Source organism: Aedes albopictus, chromosome 1, assembly GCF_035046485.1.
Source record: "Aedes albopictus strain Foshan chromosome 1, AalbF5, whole genome shotgun sequence".
Lineage (NCBI taxonomy): Eukaryota > Metazoa > Arthropoda > Insecta > Diptera > Culicidae > Aedes > Aedes albopictus.
In genome coordinates this window covers 225281192-225293925 of record NC_085136.1, presented here as the reverse complement: position 1 = coordinate 225293925, position 12734 = coordinate 225281192, and the positions used below count along the sequence as shown (strand labels likewise).

Sequence of the window (12734 nt, the reverse complement as noted above, 5' to 3'; positions counted from 1 at the left end):
GGTAGCTTTTCCATTCAACCGTAAAACGGAAATTTTTCTCTAAATTTGCAATACGATGAGAAATTGCGAAATAGTTATTTATGCAACAAGTTGCAAAATGATGATTTTTTCAGCACGAGTTGTACATTTATCCAACGAGGCTTGCCGAGTTGGATAAATACGACGAATTGGACGAGTTGGATAAATTGCAACGAAGACACCATGACGCTAAACGTCATAGTTAAAAAGTTATTAATTAAGCGCGCTAAAAAGACGAAATCAGCCACTGTGCACTGGTTACAAAATGAAAGCTACCTATTCACAAAATTAACGTCTAGCGAGTGAAAAAAATATGGTTTTATAGAAACTCTAAAAACATGAAATTGGAACATATGAAAGTGCAGAAAAAGTGCTTAACAGGTACCTGAGAGAATAAATAGCTCTCTTAGTGGGGGACTGCGACTATCTCCGCCAACTAAGAAGGAGCCGCCAATCACATGGTCTTTCCGAGACCACCAGAAGGATTTGCTTCGGAAAACGGGCTAGTGCGCTTCGTACTCCCGAGGTTAGCTCTAGCTGCCTGTCTTGCAGCTACTGACTTCGTGACTTGCTTTTCAGGAGGACATCAAGTTATGGTACAAGTGTCTAGGGCATCCGCACTCCCTATGTCATCGGAAGTTGTTGCAGCGTCAACACCACGCCAACATTCCCGCTGTACTGACAATATCAAGAACTGATACTGCGCGGATCGATATTTAAGATCTCCCCGCATGTGAGGCACTATAAGCTTTTACCATAGAAGGACGTGATGAAATAAGGGCCTCCATTCACCCAAGACCTCAGGTTCAGATCCGACCTAGTAGGCTCCAGCCACGGTAACAACATACTAGGGAGCCATCAGTGTGGTCAACAATCCTATAGAAGCGACTGTTTTCAATTGCGATTGAGTGGGCAGCAGCCAATTCTACTCTTCGATCGATTCACCGTATCAGGTATCAGTAGGTCGGCTTCAGAGGCACGTTCTCCTCCATTTGGGAAATTTGTGTCATCGCCATGAACACTAGCCTATTCATCATTTACCTGAGGGAGAAGGGAAGGAAAAAAGGATGGTATAGGGAAAAGGACAGGTAACGGTATACACTGAAAACAATCCAAACGTCGCTGCAAAAGCCGCGCTTAAGACCGAGATAAGAGCAAGCAAAAAGGCCTGCTTTGAGGGTCTCTGTCAGAGTGCCAATACGAACCCGTGGGGTGACGCCTACAGGATCGTTATGGCCAAGACGAGAGGTGTGATGGCTCCTACAGAGCAATCTCCAGAGATGTTGGAGGGGATCATTGGAGGACTTTTTCCGCGTCATGATCCTAGTCCTTGGCCTCCTTTCGTAGGACAGCCGGGGACTGGGGCTGGCGATGAGGAGAGGGTCACCGATGTGGAACTTGCGGGGATAGCTAAGTCCCTTAGCGTAGGTAAGGCCCCAGGTCCGGACGGAGTTCCGAACCTGGCCTTAAAAGTAGCTATTGCAGAGGCTCCCGAGATGTTCAGGTCTGCTATGCAGAAATGCCTGGACGAGGGAGTTTTCCCAGAAGCTTGGAAGAGGCAGAGCCTGGTACTATTGCCAAAGGCGGGGAAACCACCCGGAGACCCGTCGGCATATAGACCAATATGCTTGATTGACACGGCGGGGAAGGTGCTCGAAAAGATCATCCTCAATAGAATGTTGCGGTTCACCGAGGGCGAAAATGGTCTTTCGAGTAACCAGTACGGCTTCCGGAAGGGGAGGTCCACCGTAGACGCTATCTTGTCGGTTACAAAAACCGCCGAGAAAGCACTCGAGCCTAAGAGGAGGGGAATTCGCTTTTGCGCGGTAGTGACTCTGGATGTAAGGAATGCGTTTAATAGCGCCAGCTGGTCTGCTATTGCCGATGCGCTCTTGCGTCTGGGGATACCGGAGTACCTGTACAAGATTCTCGGAAGTTACTTTCAGAATCGTGTACTAGTCTACGACACGGAGGTGGGTCGGAAGTGCTTTCACATAACCTCAGGAGTCCCGCAAGGTTCCATCCTGGGTCCGGTGTTATGGAATGTCATGTACGACGAGGTGTTGAGGTTAGAGTATCCAGTGGGAGTGGTGATTGTCGGATTTGCCGACGACATTACGCTCGAAGTCTACGGTGAAACGATCGAGGAGGTAAAGTTGACTACCAACCACTCGATCAAAGTTGTGGAGGCGTGGATGCGGTCCAGGAAACTGGAGCTGGCTCACCACAAGACAGAGGTGACGGTTGTTAACAACCTGAAGTCGGAGCAGCAGACGGAAATCAGTGTAGGAGACTGTACTATCCTGTCAAAGCGCTCCGTCAAACACTTGGGCGTGATGATCGACGATAAGCTTACCTTCGGTAGCCACGTCGATTATGCCTGTAAAAGAGCCTCCACAGCTATTGCGGCACTGTCCCGGATGATGTCCAATAGCTCTGCGGTGTACGCCAGTAAGCGCAAGCTTCTGGCTAGTGTTGCTACATCCATACTTAGGTATGGCGGCCCGGCGTGGGGCACCGCGCTAAGTACTAAATGCTACGGACGGAAGCTGGAAAGTACTTACAGGCTTATGTGCCTGAGGGTTGCGAGCGCGTACCGTACCGTGTCACACGACGCTCTCTGCGTCATTACTGGTATGGTGCCTATCAGCATTCTTATCAGTGAGGACATGGAGTGCTTCGAAATGCGCGGCACAAGAGGCATACGCAGGACTGTCAGGATGGCCTCTATGGTCAAATGGCAGCGCGCGTGGGACAGTTCCACCAAAGGAAGGTGGACCTATAGGTTGATACCGAGGGTAGATAGTTGGATTAATAGGCGCCATGGGGAAGTCACATTCCACCTGACACAGGTCCTTACAGGTCATGGTTGCTTCCGACAGTATCTACACCGTTTTGGGCATGCGGATTCTCCCGAATGCCCAGTGTGCAATGGTTTAGAGGAAACGGCGGAACACGTTTTGTTCGTGTGCCCGCGTTTTCGCACAATGCGTGACCGCATGCTTGCCACATGCGGGGAGGACACAACTCCGGACAACTTGGTCCAGAGGATGTGTAGGGATGAGTTTGGCTGGAACGCCGTTTCAACGGCTATTACCCACATCGTCTGGGAGCTACAAAGGAGGTGGCGCGTGGACTCGGAGAATGGCTAGTCCAGATGCAGTACAAGAGGTGGTCCAGGGGTTCGGAGTCGGCTTCGTAGGTCATACCGGTGCCCTGCGGTCGAGATCGACCCTTACAACGATTAAGTGGCCGCGGAGAGGAAGTCCCGGTAGCGGTGCTGTCGTGGCGTCGGTCTACTGGGTTGGATCCGAGCCCGCGGTTGGAAAGGGGTCCCCGGCAAGGGTCGGGGTAGGTGAGATCCTGCTGTCTGCAACCTACGGGTGCATCTGATAGGGCCTGAAGGGTAGTGATACCCTTCCTTACGGGCAGGTCAGATCGGGTTGCACGTGGGCATCAGTTCTTGATGTCCGCTCAGCAGTAGGGCGCGGGCGGGGTTGACCCTGCCCGCCTTCCGAGGACAAAGGGAGTGGCGAGGACCACTCGGGAAACTGGCTAAGCGCCAGCATGCTACCGTGATGGACTCTCCAAAGCGAGTCATCGATGTTCGTTGCTGCAGGCTACGCAGCTAACCTTGTGGGTGCGATGTGCACTAGCCCCTCTCTGAAGCAATACCTTCTTGGTGGTTCCGGAGAGACGTAGGGTTTGGCGACCATAGGAATGGTTTAGTGGGTACGAGGAGAGAGTAGTCCTGGATTTTACTTTTGTTGTAGAAGACGGCCTGTCAGACCTACACTACCCTAACCTTCTGTTAGGGTGTCTGTTGTGCAGATTATCCCCCTATGGTTTAGAAGGAAAAAAAAAAAAAAAAAAAAAAACGTCGTTGTTACGTGAAAACATACGTGGCTTTTTTCCATCGCATTTTTCACGTAGCACCTACGTGAAACTTTGATAGCTGAAAATGAACTCATGATCAATCATTCCACCGATGGAATCTTATTAATCCTTGTTTTTTTTTCATTATAATTTAAAACAAAATTGAACACATACAATTACAAACTCCCTTTGTATCAACTTGTAAATTTTTCACTGAGCTTGATTTATGTTCCGCAGCATAAATTCCGATTGTAATCCACCGTTCAGCATTTCTGAAAAATCACTAATAATGATTCATAATCAAATATTTGAAAATGGCTTATCTTAAAAATACTTTTAATACAGTTGTTTGAAACGCTGGATAATTGATACAGAAGTAATTATAACAAGTGTAGATACATCTGTCGCCATCTTGAATTTGTTTGCACTCCACAGTGTGGATGAACGCAAATGGCGGTTATGATGAAATGAATAGGTTACTTGAAATTTCACGTAAGGGATACTGGGTACCAGAGTGAAGGCCACAGGGGTTTCATTTGATAATCACCAATGAATCGGTAGCTGTTACCTTCGTCAGGTGAACTGAAGAAAATGAACGCGTTTTCTGTTATACGTGATTTTCCACTTAACTTTGACGTTTGGATTTTTTGGAGCGTAGTATCGTCATACACGCATAAGCGTACCACATTGGGTTCACATAGCCTCCTGAATAGGACACTGTAATAGCACATAATAGTATCACAATAGGTTCAAACAGCGCCCTGAAAGGACATTGTGATACGCATAAAACGTAAATATTGCCTACAGCTCTATCACAGCGGGTCAAGAACAACAGAATGTCCTGCAGACTTCGATATCGGAATAGCTGGCTCGGGGCCAATGAAGTCATGTGATGCTCCAGTGCGAGCTAACCCGCATAAACAATAATCATAAGATGTGCTTAACCACCCATTCGGGATACAATTTGAACAGTATGTGGTATTGTTGAACCGTCTACAGTACGGTCCATGTATGGTGTTCGTTTATTAGGGAACTCATCAGCCAATTTATTTCCAGCGATGGAAGAATAGCCCAGGCACCCATACAAGGTGAACAGCTTTTGCTGAATTCAGCTCCTCAATTTCAGTTCGACAAGCGATAACTATCTTCGACCTGGAGTTGGCCGAAGCAAGTGCTTTAATAGCAGCCTGGCTATCTGAACAGAAGTATATTACTTTGCTCATAACGTGCTGCAGACGTACATAAGAGCAACAATTTCGGCCTGAAAAACGGTACAGTGTCTACTGATGGGATAGACTGATGTAGCCTTAGCTCACGAGAATAGAGACCAGCACCTGCATGACCTTCGAGGAGGGAGCCATCAGTGTAACATACGATGCCGTCTGAAATACTTCTCTCCAGTTATCCAGATGTCCACTGTTTCCGGGAAGGGAATTACGTGGAAGTTGTCCTGTATGGAAAATTACAAACAATTGTAAGATCACTTGGACAACTTTGTCACAATTCACCAAAAGTGGAAACAACGAGGTGTGTGTGTTGAACTGCGGTTTACAGGAGTTTCCTCTAGTAAACCGGGTACCCATAGGCGGTAAGTGCTAGAAAGTGCCTTTTTTTTAGATGAGTGCGTAGTGGGGCAACGTCAAAGAGAACTTCGAGCGCTGCCGTGGGAGTTGAAGAGAACGCTTCAGACATCGTCACTAAGCACATCCTTTGGAGATGGCCTAATTTTGATTGGATTGTTCTCACTTCGCCCTTTTACCACCACACAAGACATCCATAGGCCAATATTGGACGAACAACAGTTGTGTAAAGCCATTTCATATACTTGGGTTTCAGACCCCAAGTTGTACCAAAGGTTCGCTGGCATTTCTCGAAGGTCATACATGCTTCTTGATTCTGAGCAAGCAGGCCCGGATTAAGGAGTGTGGGGCCCGGGGCCAGAACAGATGTGGAGGCCCCTCGGAGCGATGAGCAAACAAGTTTTTCCTTGTTTTTGAACAGCGAGGAATATGAAAAATAAAGTAGCAATCAAAAATGGTTTTTGTGGGGGCCTGACTTGCAAACCGTGAGAATTTCTCTGTTTGCAGTTGTTTGATGGAAGAGAGAAGGTAACTGTATGCCACTCACAGAGTATTTCAGCTGATGAGAATACAATAATGAACACCTCAAATTCTCTCTCTAAAACCCATACTAACCAATAGTTTCATTAGTGAGCCATACCCAAAACCGGTGTAACCAACTATCGATCATCGATCAACTAGTGCCAAAACCCTAGAACCCCCTTTTTCGAAAAACAGCTGATTGAAAAATCAAATGCAACCGTTGAGACATTCCGGTAAAGACAGACGTAAGTCCAGAAATCTATGAAACGCACAAAAAATGAAAGTGATGTGACTAATGTATCTCCCATTTAGCGATGCCCGTGGAGAGAAATCAACCCATTAGCTACCGACTTTTTATATTATGTAAAAATTACACAGCGCAACATTTTTTTGTCTCAAGAGCAAACTTATGTGTCTCTGACAGATTTTGGGCCGCTGAATCCGAATCCGGGCTCAGATTTGCTCCAGCACGTCACAACTTAGAGCTATACCTAAATTTATAGGGCAAAATAAGCGATTTTGAGCTTTTTAGACTGCAAGCCATTAAGCATGGAAATATTTTTTTTAACAAATCAAAGTACAAATTGGTCAACTAACATCTAAATTAACGACTCATGAAAAATATTTCGTTTTACCAAATCAAATTTGACAAATTTAAGCATTTTCGGTCAGTATGTAAACCTTCATGCAACTTTTGGAGGGTAACATGTATGGGAAATATCGAACCTAACATAAATCGCTTAAAACTATCTAATTCGACTTGATAAAACGAAATATTTTGCATAAGTCGTTAATTTAGATGTTAATTGAGGGGGTTAGAAGCAAACGGGTGTAAGTGACAAAAACCCACTTTCGAGTAAATGAGGTTTAAAGTTTTTCACCAACTTTTCATCCCATACAAAATGTATGAAGTTGCAAAATCAACCCAATTTTCTCCGATTTATTGTATTTTTTCTAATCATCGTAAAAACAAACTTAAAAAAGTTCCTGAAAGCTTGAAATCTAAAGATTTTTTTTATATGCTCAGCTCAAAATCGACAAAATGGTCACTTACACCCCTTTGCATCTGGGCCCCTCAATTTATGCTTTTATTGGTTAGAAAAAATAAATTTAGGTATAGCTCAAAATTGTGACGTGCTGGAGCAAATCTGAACCCGGATTCGGAAAAATCTTACGCGCCATACAAACATTTTTGGGTTCTCATACAAAAAATCTTACAAGGGGGGGAGGGGGTGTCGAAAAATCACAAAATATCCCTTACGTAATTAATGGACAGCCTCTATGCAGGGCTTCTTAATACCTCATTCAGGTTGTAGGTATTCGGTTTTCCATACCTGATTTTGGTACCGTCAAGGCACCATTCACCGTGGATCTAAGAGGATTCGGGGAAAATAAGGGCTGTCATTTGACACCAGTCTTATAAACATTGTTGGTGCCGCTTTTAATTGCCTTCATTATAGGTTAAAATTGAAGCAATATCCACAGAAGTAGAAAATTTTTCACAAAATTTGGTGATATAGTACAATTAGTAAAGGGTAGTAGGGTCGCCTAATTCCGTGGTAGGTCACCATTCACCGTGGTAGTAGGGACCCATTCACCGTGTATGAGAAATTTTATTCTACTATGTTTAAAAATGATCAAAACAACCCAGCCAATGGAATTTTCTTCGTTTAAATTCATTTCAAGTAATAACTTGCAAGATTCTATTAGAAAAACGAATGTTCAAATTTTCGATTTTTTCTAGATATATGGGACAATATGGGGCACGGTGAATGGAGACCATTGATTTTTAGGGTACCCATTTACCGTGCCTTTTTGTTTCAATTAAAAAGTACGAGTAATCGTATTTTCTTGTTAAACTTACTTCGGTAATGCAAAATACATACCTGATATGTGAATTTAATTGCTTCTTGGCGGAATAAAAACGTTACTACATTTAGTTTATCGCTTAAATCACCTTAGCGCAGTTTTCGTTTTTTCACTATGAATGCAGTGAACGAGTAGAAACCTGATTCATGTAAACACACTTTAGTGTCAAAATGATACTTTTAAATGTTTCTAATGAGCGTTTTGACATGGTAACAATACATTAGTGTTGTATTGGTGAAATTGAAGGGAAATTGTCATATCATTCAATCATAATATGGAAATAATGAAAAAATATTCGAAGGCACACGGTGAATGGAGCCCCCACGGTGAATGGCGCCTTGACGGTATTCTTCAGCTATTTTCTCCTGCTCCTGGGTAGTGCTCCTGTTATTATCCCATTAAAGACATGTTAAAAAATAGAGTTTCTTCCAGCTTTTCTCGAAATTGTAGCTCCCTGCGTCGTCCCTTTGCCCGAATGGCCAAGGACCCTTTGTGCAATTTGTTATAATTTCGATGTCAAGTGTGTTCAGCAATCATTAAAAGGCGGGAATGTGCAAAGTCTACCTGCAAAATATAAACTGAAATGGTTGAAATGAAAGAAGATTATTGTATTTTAACCATAACAAGATTGTCCCGGATGTTGAGTAAGAAGCTAACCCAAATCGAACGCACCGACATTATTGATACATACCGCATACCTATACCAGACTGAATCTAATCCTCTATGTGTCCCCCTTCCGACCACAGGAAAATCGGCTTCTACGGCATATTCTCCATCTCGGCCACCCTATATCTGATAGCGTTTTTCTACGGGGTGTTCTTCCTGCCGGAGGTGGACATCGTCAGCGAGAAGGACCGTCTGAAGGCCAAGGAGAAAAACATGCTGCTCGACTTCTTCGACAAGGAACACGTGATGGAAACCTTCCGGGTGGCCTTCAAGAAGGGCGAACGCCAACGCCGCCTCCGAGTGATAATGCTGATGATTGTGGTTATGGTTGTTATTGGGCCGTTGCACGGTGAGTGTCATTTGAATTTGAGCTACGCGGGAGCGCGTGCGGAGGAAGCGAGGAATTTATCAGTCCAGCCAGACTGAGTCGAGTTATTAAGGCAATCTAGGCTAATGAGATGCAAGATGCCCGGAGCTGCCTTTCAGCGCTTAATAATTGTCTTTGTGTGCTTTATTTTGCAGGAGAAATGTCCGTCATTTATCTGTTCACGCGGTACAAGTTCAACTGGAGCGAGGTGGAGTTCAGTTTCTTCTCAAGCTATGGAATGCTGACGGGTCTGATCGGGACCATATTTTCGGTGGGTGTGTTTTCACATCTGCTGAAGATTGACGATGCTCTCATCGGAGTGATGTCCTGTATGTCGAAGATTTTGTCCAGTTTCGTGTACGCTTTTGCGGCGACCACGTGGCAGCTGTATTTAGGTAAGTATTGGTTTGGCATATTCGTAACACATTTGTGACATGCCGTTATCTGGAAAATTGAAGAAAACGACATTGAATTTATGCAATATTTGATCATTACACAACAGCCCCTAAAAATAAACTCCCAATTTGTTAAACCGTTTGATTTATAATATTTATAATATATATTAATTTATATCGACACTGATTTTTCATTTTGGGCCTAACTGACATTTTCGAGTTCTCTTCATCGATCATCTCTTTGTGTTATCACAGATTGTATATTGAGTTTTCCAAAGATGTTTTGGTTGAAATGCGAAGAAGACGACTACATGTTGCTATAGAAACAAAAAGAATGATTTTGTTTGTTTTGATCAAGTTATTAGCGAAAGAGAGAGTCGACGAAGAGAAATCGATCAAGTCAGTTAGGCCCTTATGAAAAATCATTGTCTATATTGTTACTTCCGCTGCTTGTTTGCTAATTTACTAAGGCAAAGATTACTTGCTCAATGATACAATGGTAGTTTGGCAAGGAATTTTGTCCTTCTGTCCGCAGAGTTGTATAAGAAACATCTTTTTTAATCCCATACATGCTATTCTATTGTACTGATCCCAACATTCATTCAACATTCTTCTTCCAGGCCCCATCGTGGAAATGCTTAACGGGACGTCGTTCATATCGATGCGTTCGATCGCCACCAAGCTGGTGGCGAGTAATGAGCTCGGCAAGGTGAATTCATTGTTTGGTGTAGCCGAAGCGTTGATGCCATTGGTGTACGCCCCGATGTATACTACCGTGTATGCTGCAACGATCGACGTGCTGCCGGGCGCGTTCTTCCTACTGGGTGGTGCCCTAACGTCACCCGCGGTCATCATATTCTTGTGAGTTTGCGTCGACGAATTTCATCGATGATTGACGTATATTTTGAACCTTCCCATTTTCGCTCCATTTCAGGTGGATGTATCGTGTTCACAAACGTGAAGAACGGGAACTGGCCGAGGAGGCCCGCATTCAAGAGAAGTACAAACAACTGTCGCCGGAGGGGCTGGAGATTGTACCCACCGGTGACAGCAGCATAATGAACGGAACGGTGGTTAGTGGGGCGACTGCTCGGGTGCCAGAGCTGGAATCACCGGTTTTGCGAGGCAGATTTGGGTCTGTTAGAAAATCTTCCCTGCCTGGGCTGGCCGGCTTCGTTAATCCTGCGTATGTGCCACCCGAAGGAGAGGTAATTCACGAAACTATCGAAATCATGAAGGATCTGCCGGTGCTGAATGTGGAACATTGCAAGCTGTGATGGACGATGACGGGACATTTTTTTTGTTATCAGATGTTAGTCAATAAGAATGTGGTATTATATTTTGTAAAGCAGAATCTCCTCTAAGAAAAGTGTAAGTATTTCATCGTAAAAAACGTATTTTTTATGTATTTGTATTTAACGTTAGTTGATATTAAATAAACATGACTTTCTACATTGTATGTGATTGTATTTGTCAAATTCATTATGTAACCAAAGGTGAGCTTACTGGATCCGGTGGCAGCGGGCATGAAAAATATCAAAAAATAACTGGTTAATAGAATGCCTTCCGATAAAAAAAAATCTGCTCAAAGACCTATTTTGAAGACGGTGCCGTCGCCGTGATCACAATTGTAATAAGGCGCCATCCACAAATTACGTAACGTTCTAGGGGGAGGGGGAGAGTATGGCCAAGCGTTACGGTCCATACAAAAAATTTCGGGTTTTTATACAAAAAAGCGTAACGGAGGGGGGAGGGGGGGGATGCGGTGTTTCGAAAAATTTTGATTTTAGAGTTATAAATGGATACGTAATAAATGGATGCTGCCTAAAACGATAGAGATGGGGGTCACGGACTCTTCGGATAGCCAACAGGCTTAAATGTAAGGGACACTTTTTAGAGACTAAATTGTTAATTAATTCATAGATGGGTGTGGTGGGTTAAGGTGGGTTACATTCTGACTTCCTGACAGGTTAATGTGTAATATGATTAATTTCCTCTTTAGCCTACTTGACTAACACTAACTGGTATACCATAGCTATAGTCCATTTTACGAGCCGATTTTATGAATGAATTTTGACAGGAGGTAGCGTCCAATAACCCGCGAAAACCAATATTGTGCGTTTAGCACTAAATTGATTTCCGAAAAAACTTCATCGACTTCCGCTGCCTTTCCTATGCGTTAAACATAACGTCGGAAGTAGTGCGCTCTACAGTAAATCTGGTTTTCTATACAGCGCACTACTTCCGACGTTATGTTTAACGCATAGGAAAGGCAGCGGAAGTCGATGAAGTTTTTTTCGGAAATCAATTTAGTGCTAAACGCACAATATCATCATCAACATTGTTGTCACTTCGTAAAATGGCTCATTGCTTTGAAAGAAGCTTGCCCTCTGAGGTCTGTGTGGACCGCAAGAGTTATTCCTGAATGGAACTCTGACCTGTTCAAGTTCAAAATATCTTCGGATAAACCAGTCTTTTGAATAGCCACGAATCTTTAGCTTCTACCCCAAGGATTGTAGCTATAGAATCGATTTAGAGGGCATTAAAAAGCTCTCCTTACAAATGGGGCTTTGTCCTATTTTTCTCCAGGGAGGGATTTGAGTTTTTCAAACATGTTTTAAACTCTTGTAGTTTTCTATTGGGTATTTTCATGGCGTGAAATTACTTGATAGGTTTATCCCGAAAGGGTGCGTGCGTTGTATAAAGAAAGAATGGGTTCTAGATTTATCTGGTTACCACGTTCTTTATGAAATTCTTGAAACGCATTGTCGATTATCTCATCTGTGATGTTCGTCTGGCTAACATGCCTGTTCATGTGAAATCACATGCCTCCCAATTTGGGATGTCCACAGTGACTCTTTTACACAAAGCTGCATACGTTTTCAAGAAAGCACTCGCTCAAACGTAGTTTTTGCTTGGGCGATTTCTTGGATATGTACTGAGGATGCTTTCGATGACGTGCCTTTCAATGTCATATTGATGGCGTCACAAGCTACCTCCAATGAGCTTTAGACTCTCTTTACGCTTATGCGTTTTACAGTGAGTGTCCTTTTCAGGGCACTGATTAACCCCGTTGTGGTTTGGGCTAGGAGCTCTCGTTGCGCTTATGCGTTCGTTCCCTCTTCTAGGGCACCTCTTCCTATTTCATCACCTTTCCCTTTCCTAATTCCAATCCTTTGTCCCATTCTCCCTCAGGTAAATGATGAAATAGGCTTGTATGTATGGCGATGGTACAAATGTCCCGAATGGAGGATAACGTGCCTCTGGAGCCGGCCTTCTGATACCTTCGGATAGCCAACAGGCTTAAATGCACGGGACAATTTTTAGGGACTAAATTGTATATTCATTTATAGAGGGGTGTGTTGGGTTAAGGTGGGTTACATTCTGACTTCTTGACAGGTTAATGTGTAATGTGATTAATTTCCTCCTTAGCCTACTTG

General features: G+C 43.8%; 1 protein-coding gene across 5 annotated transcripts in view; it reads left to right on the top strand.

Moving 5' to 3' along the window:
* Positions 1-10753, top strand: part of LOC109415404 (probable peptidoglycan muropeptide transporter SLC46) — a 75747-nt gene extending 64994 nt beyond the window's left edge. For all 5 annotated transcript variants that reach the window (XM_062846330.1, XM_062846329.1, XM_062846331.1 and 2 more), the window contains exons 5-8: positions 8613-8881; positions 9055-9294; positions 9915-10155; positions 10229-10753. In XM_062846330.1, the coding sequence (XP_062702314.1) occupies positions 8613-8881; positions 9055-9294; positions 9915-10155; positions 10229-10571 (1093 nt within the window). In that variant the 3' untranslated portion in view covers positions 10572-10753. The remainder of the gene's footprint in view (positions 1-8612; positions 8882-9054; positions 9295-9914; positions 10156-10228) is intronic.
* Positions 10754-12734: the final 1981 nt, after the last annotated feature.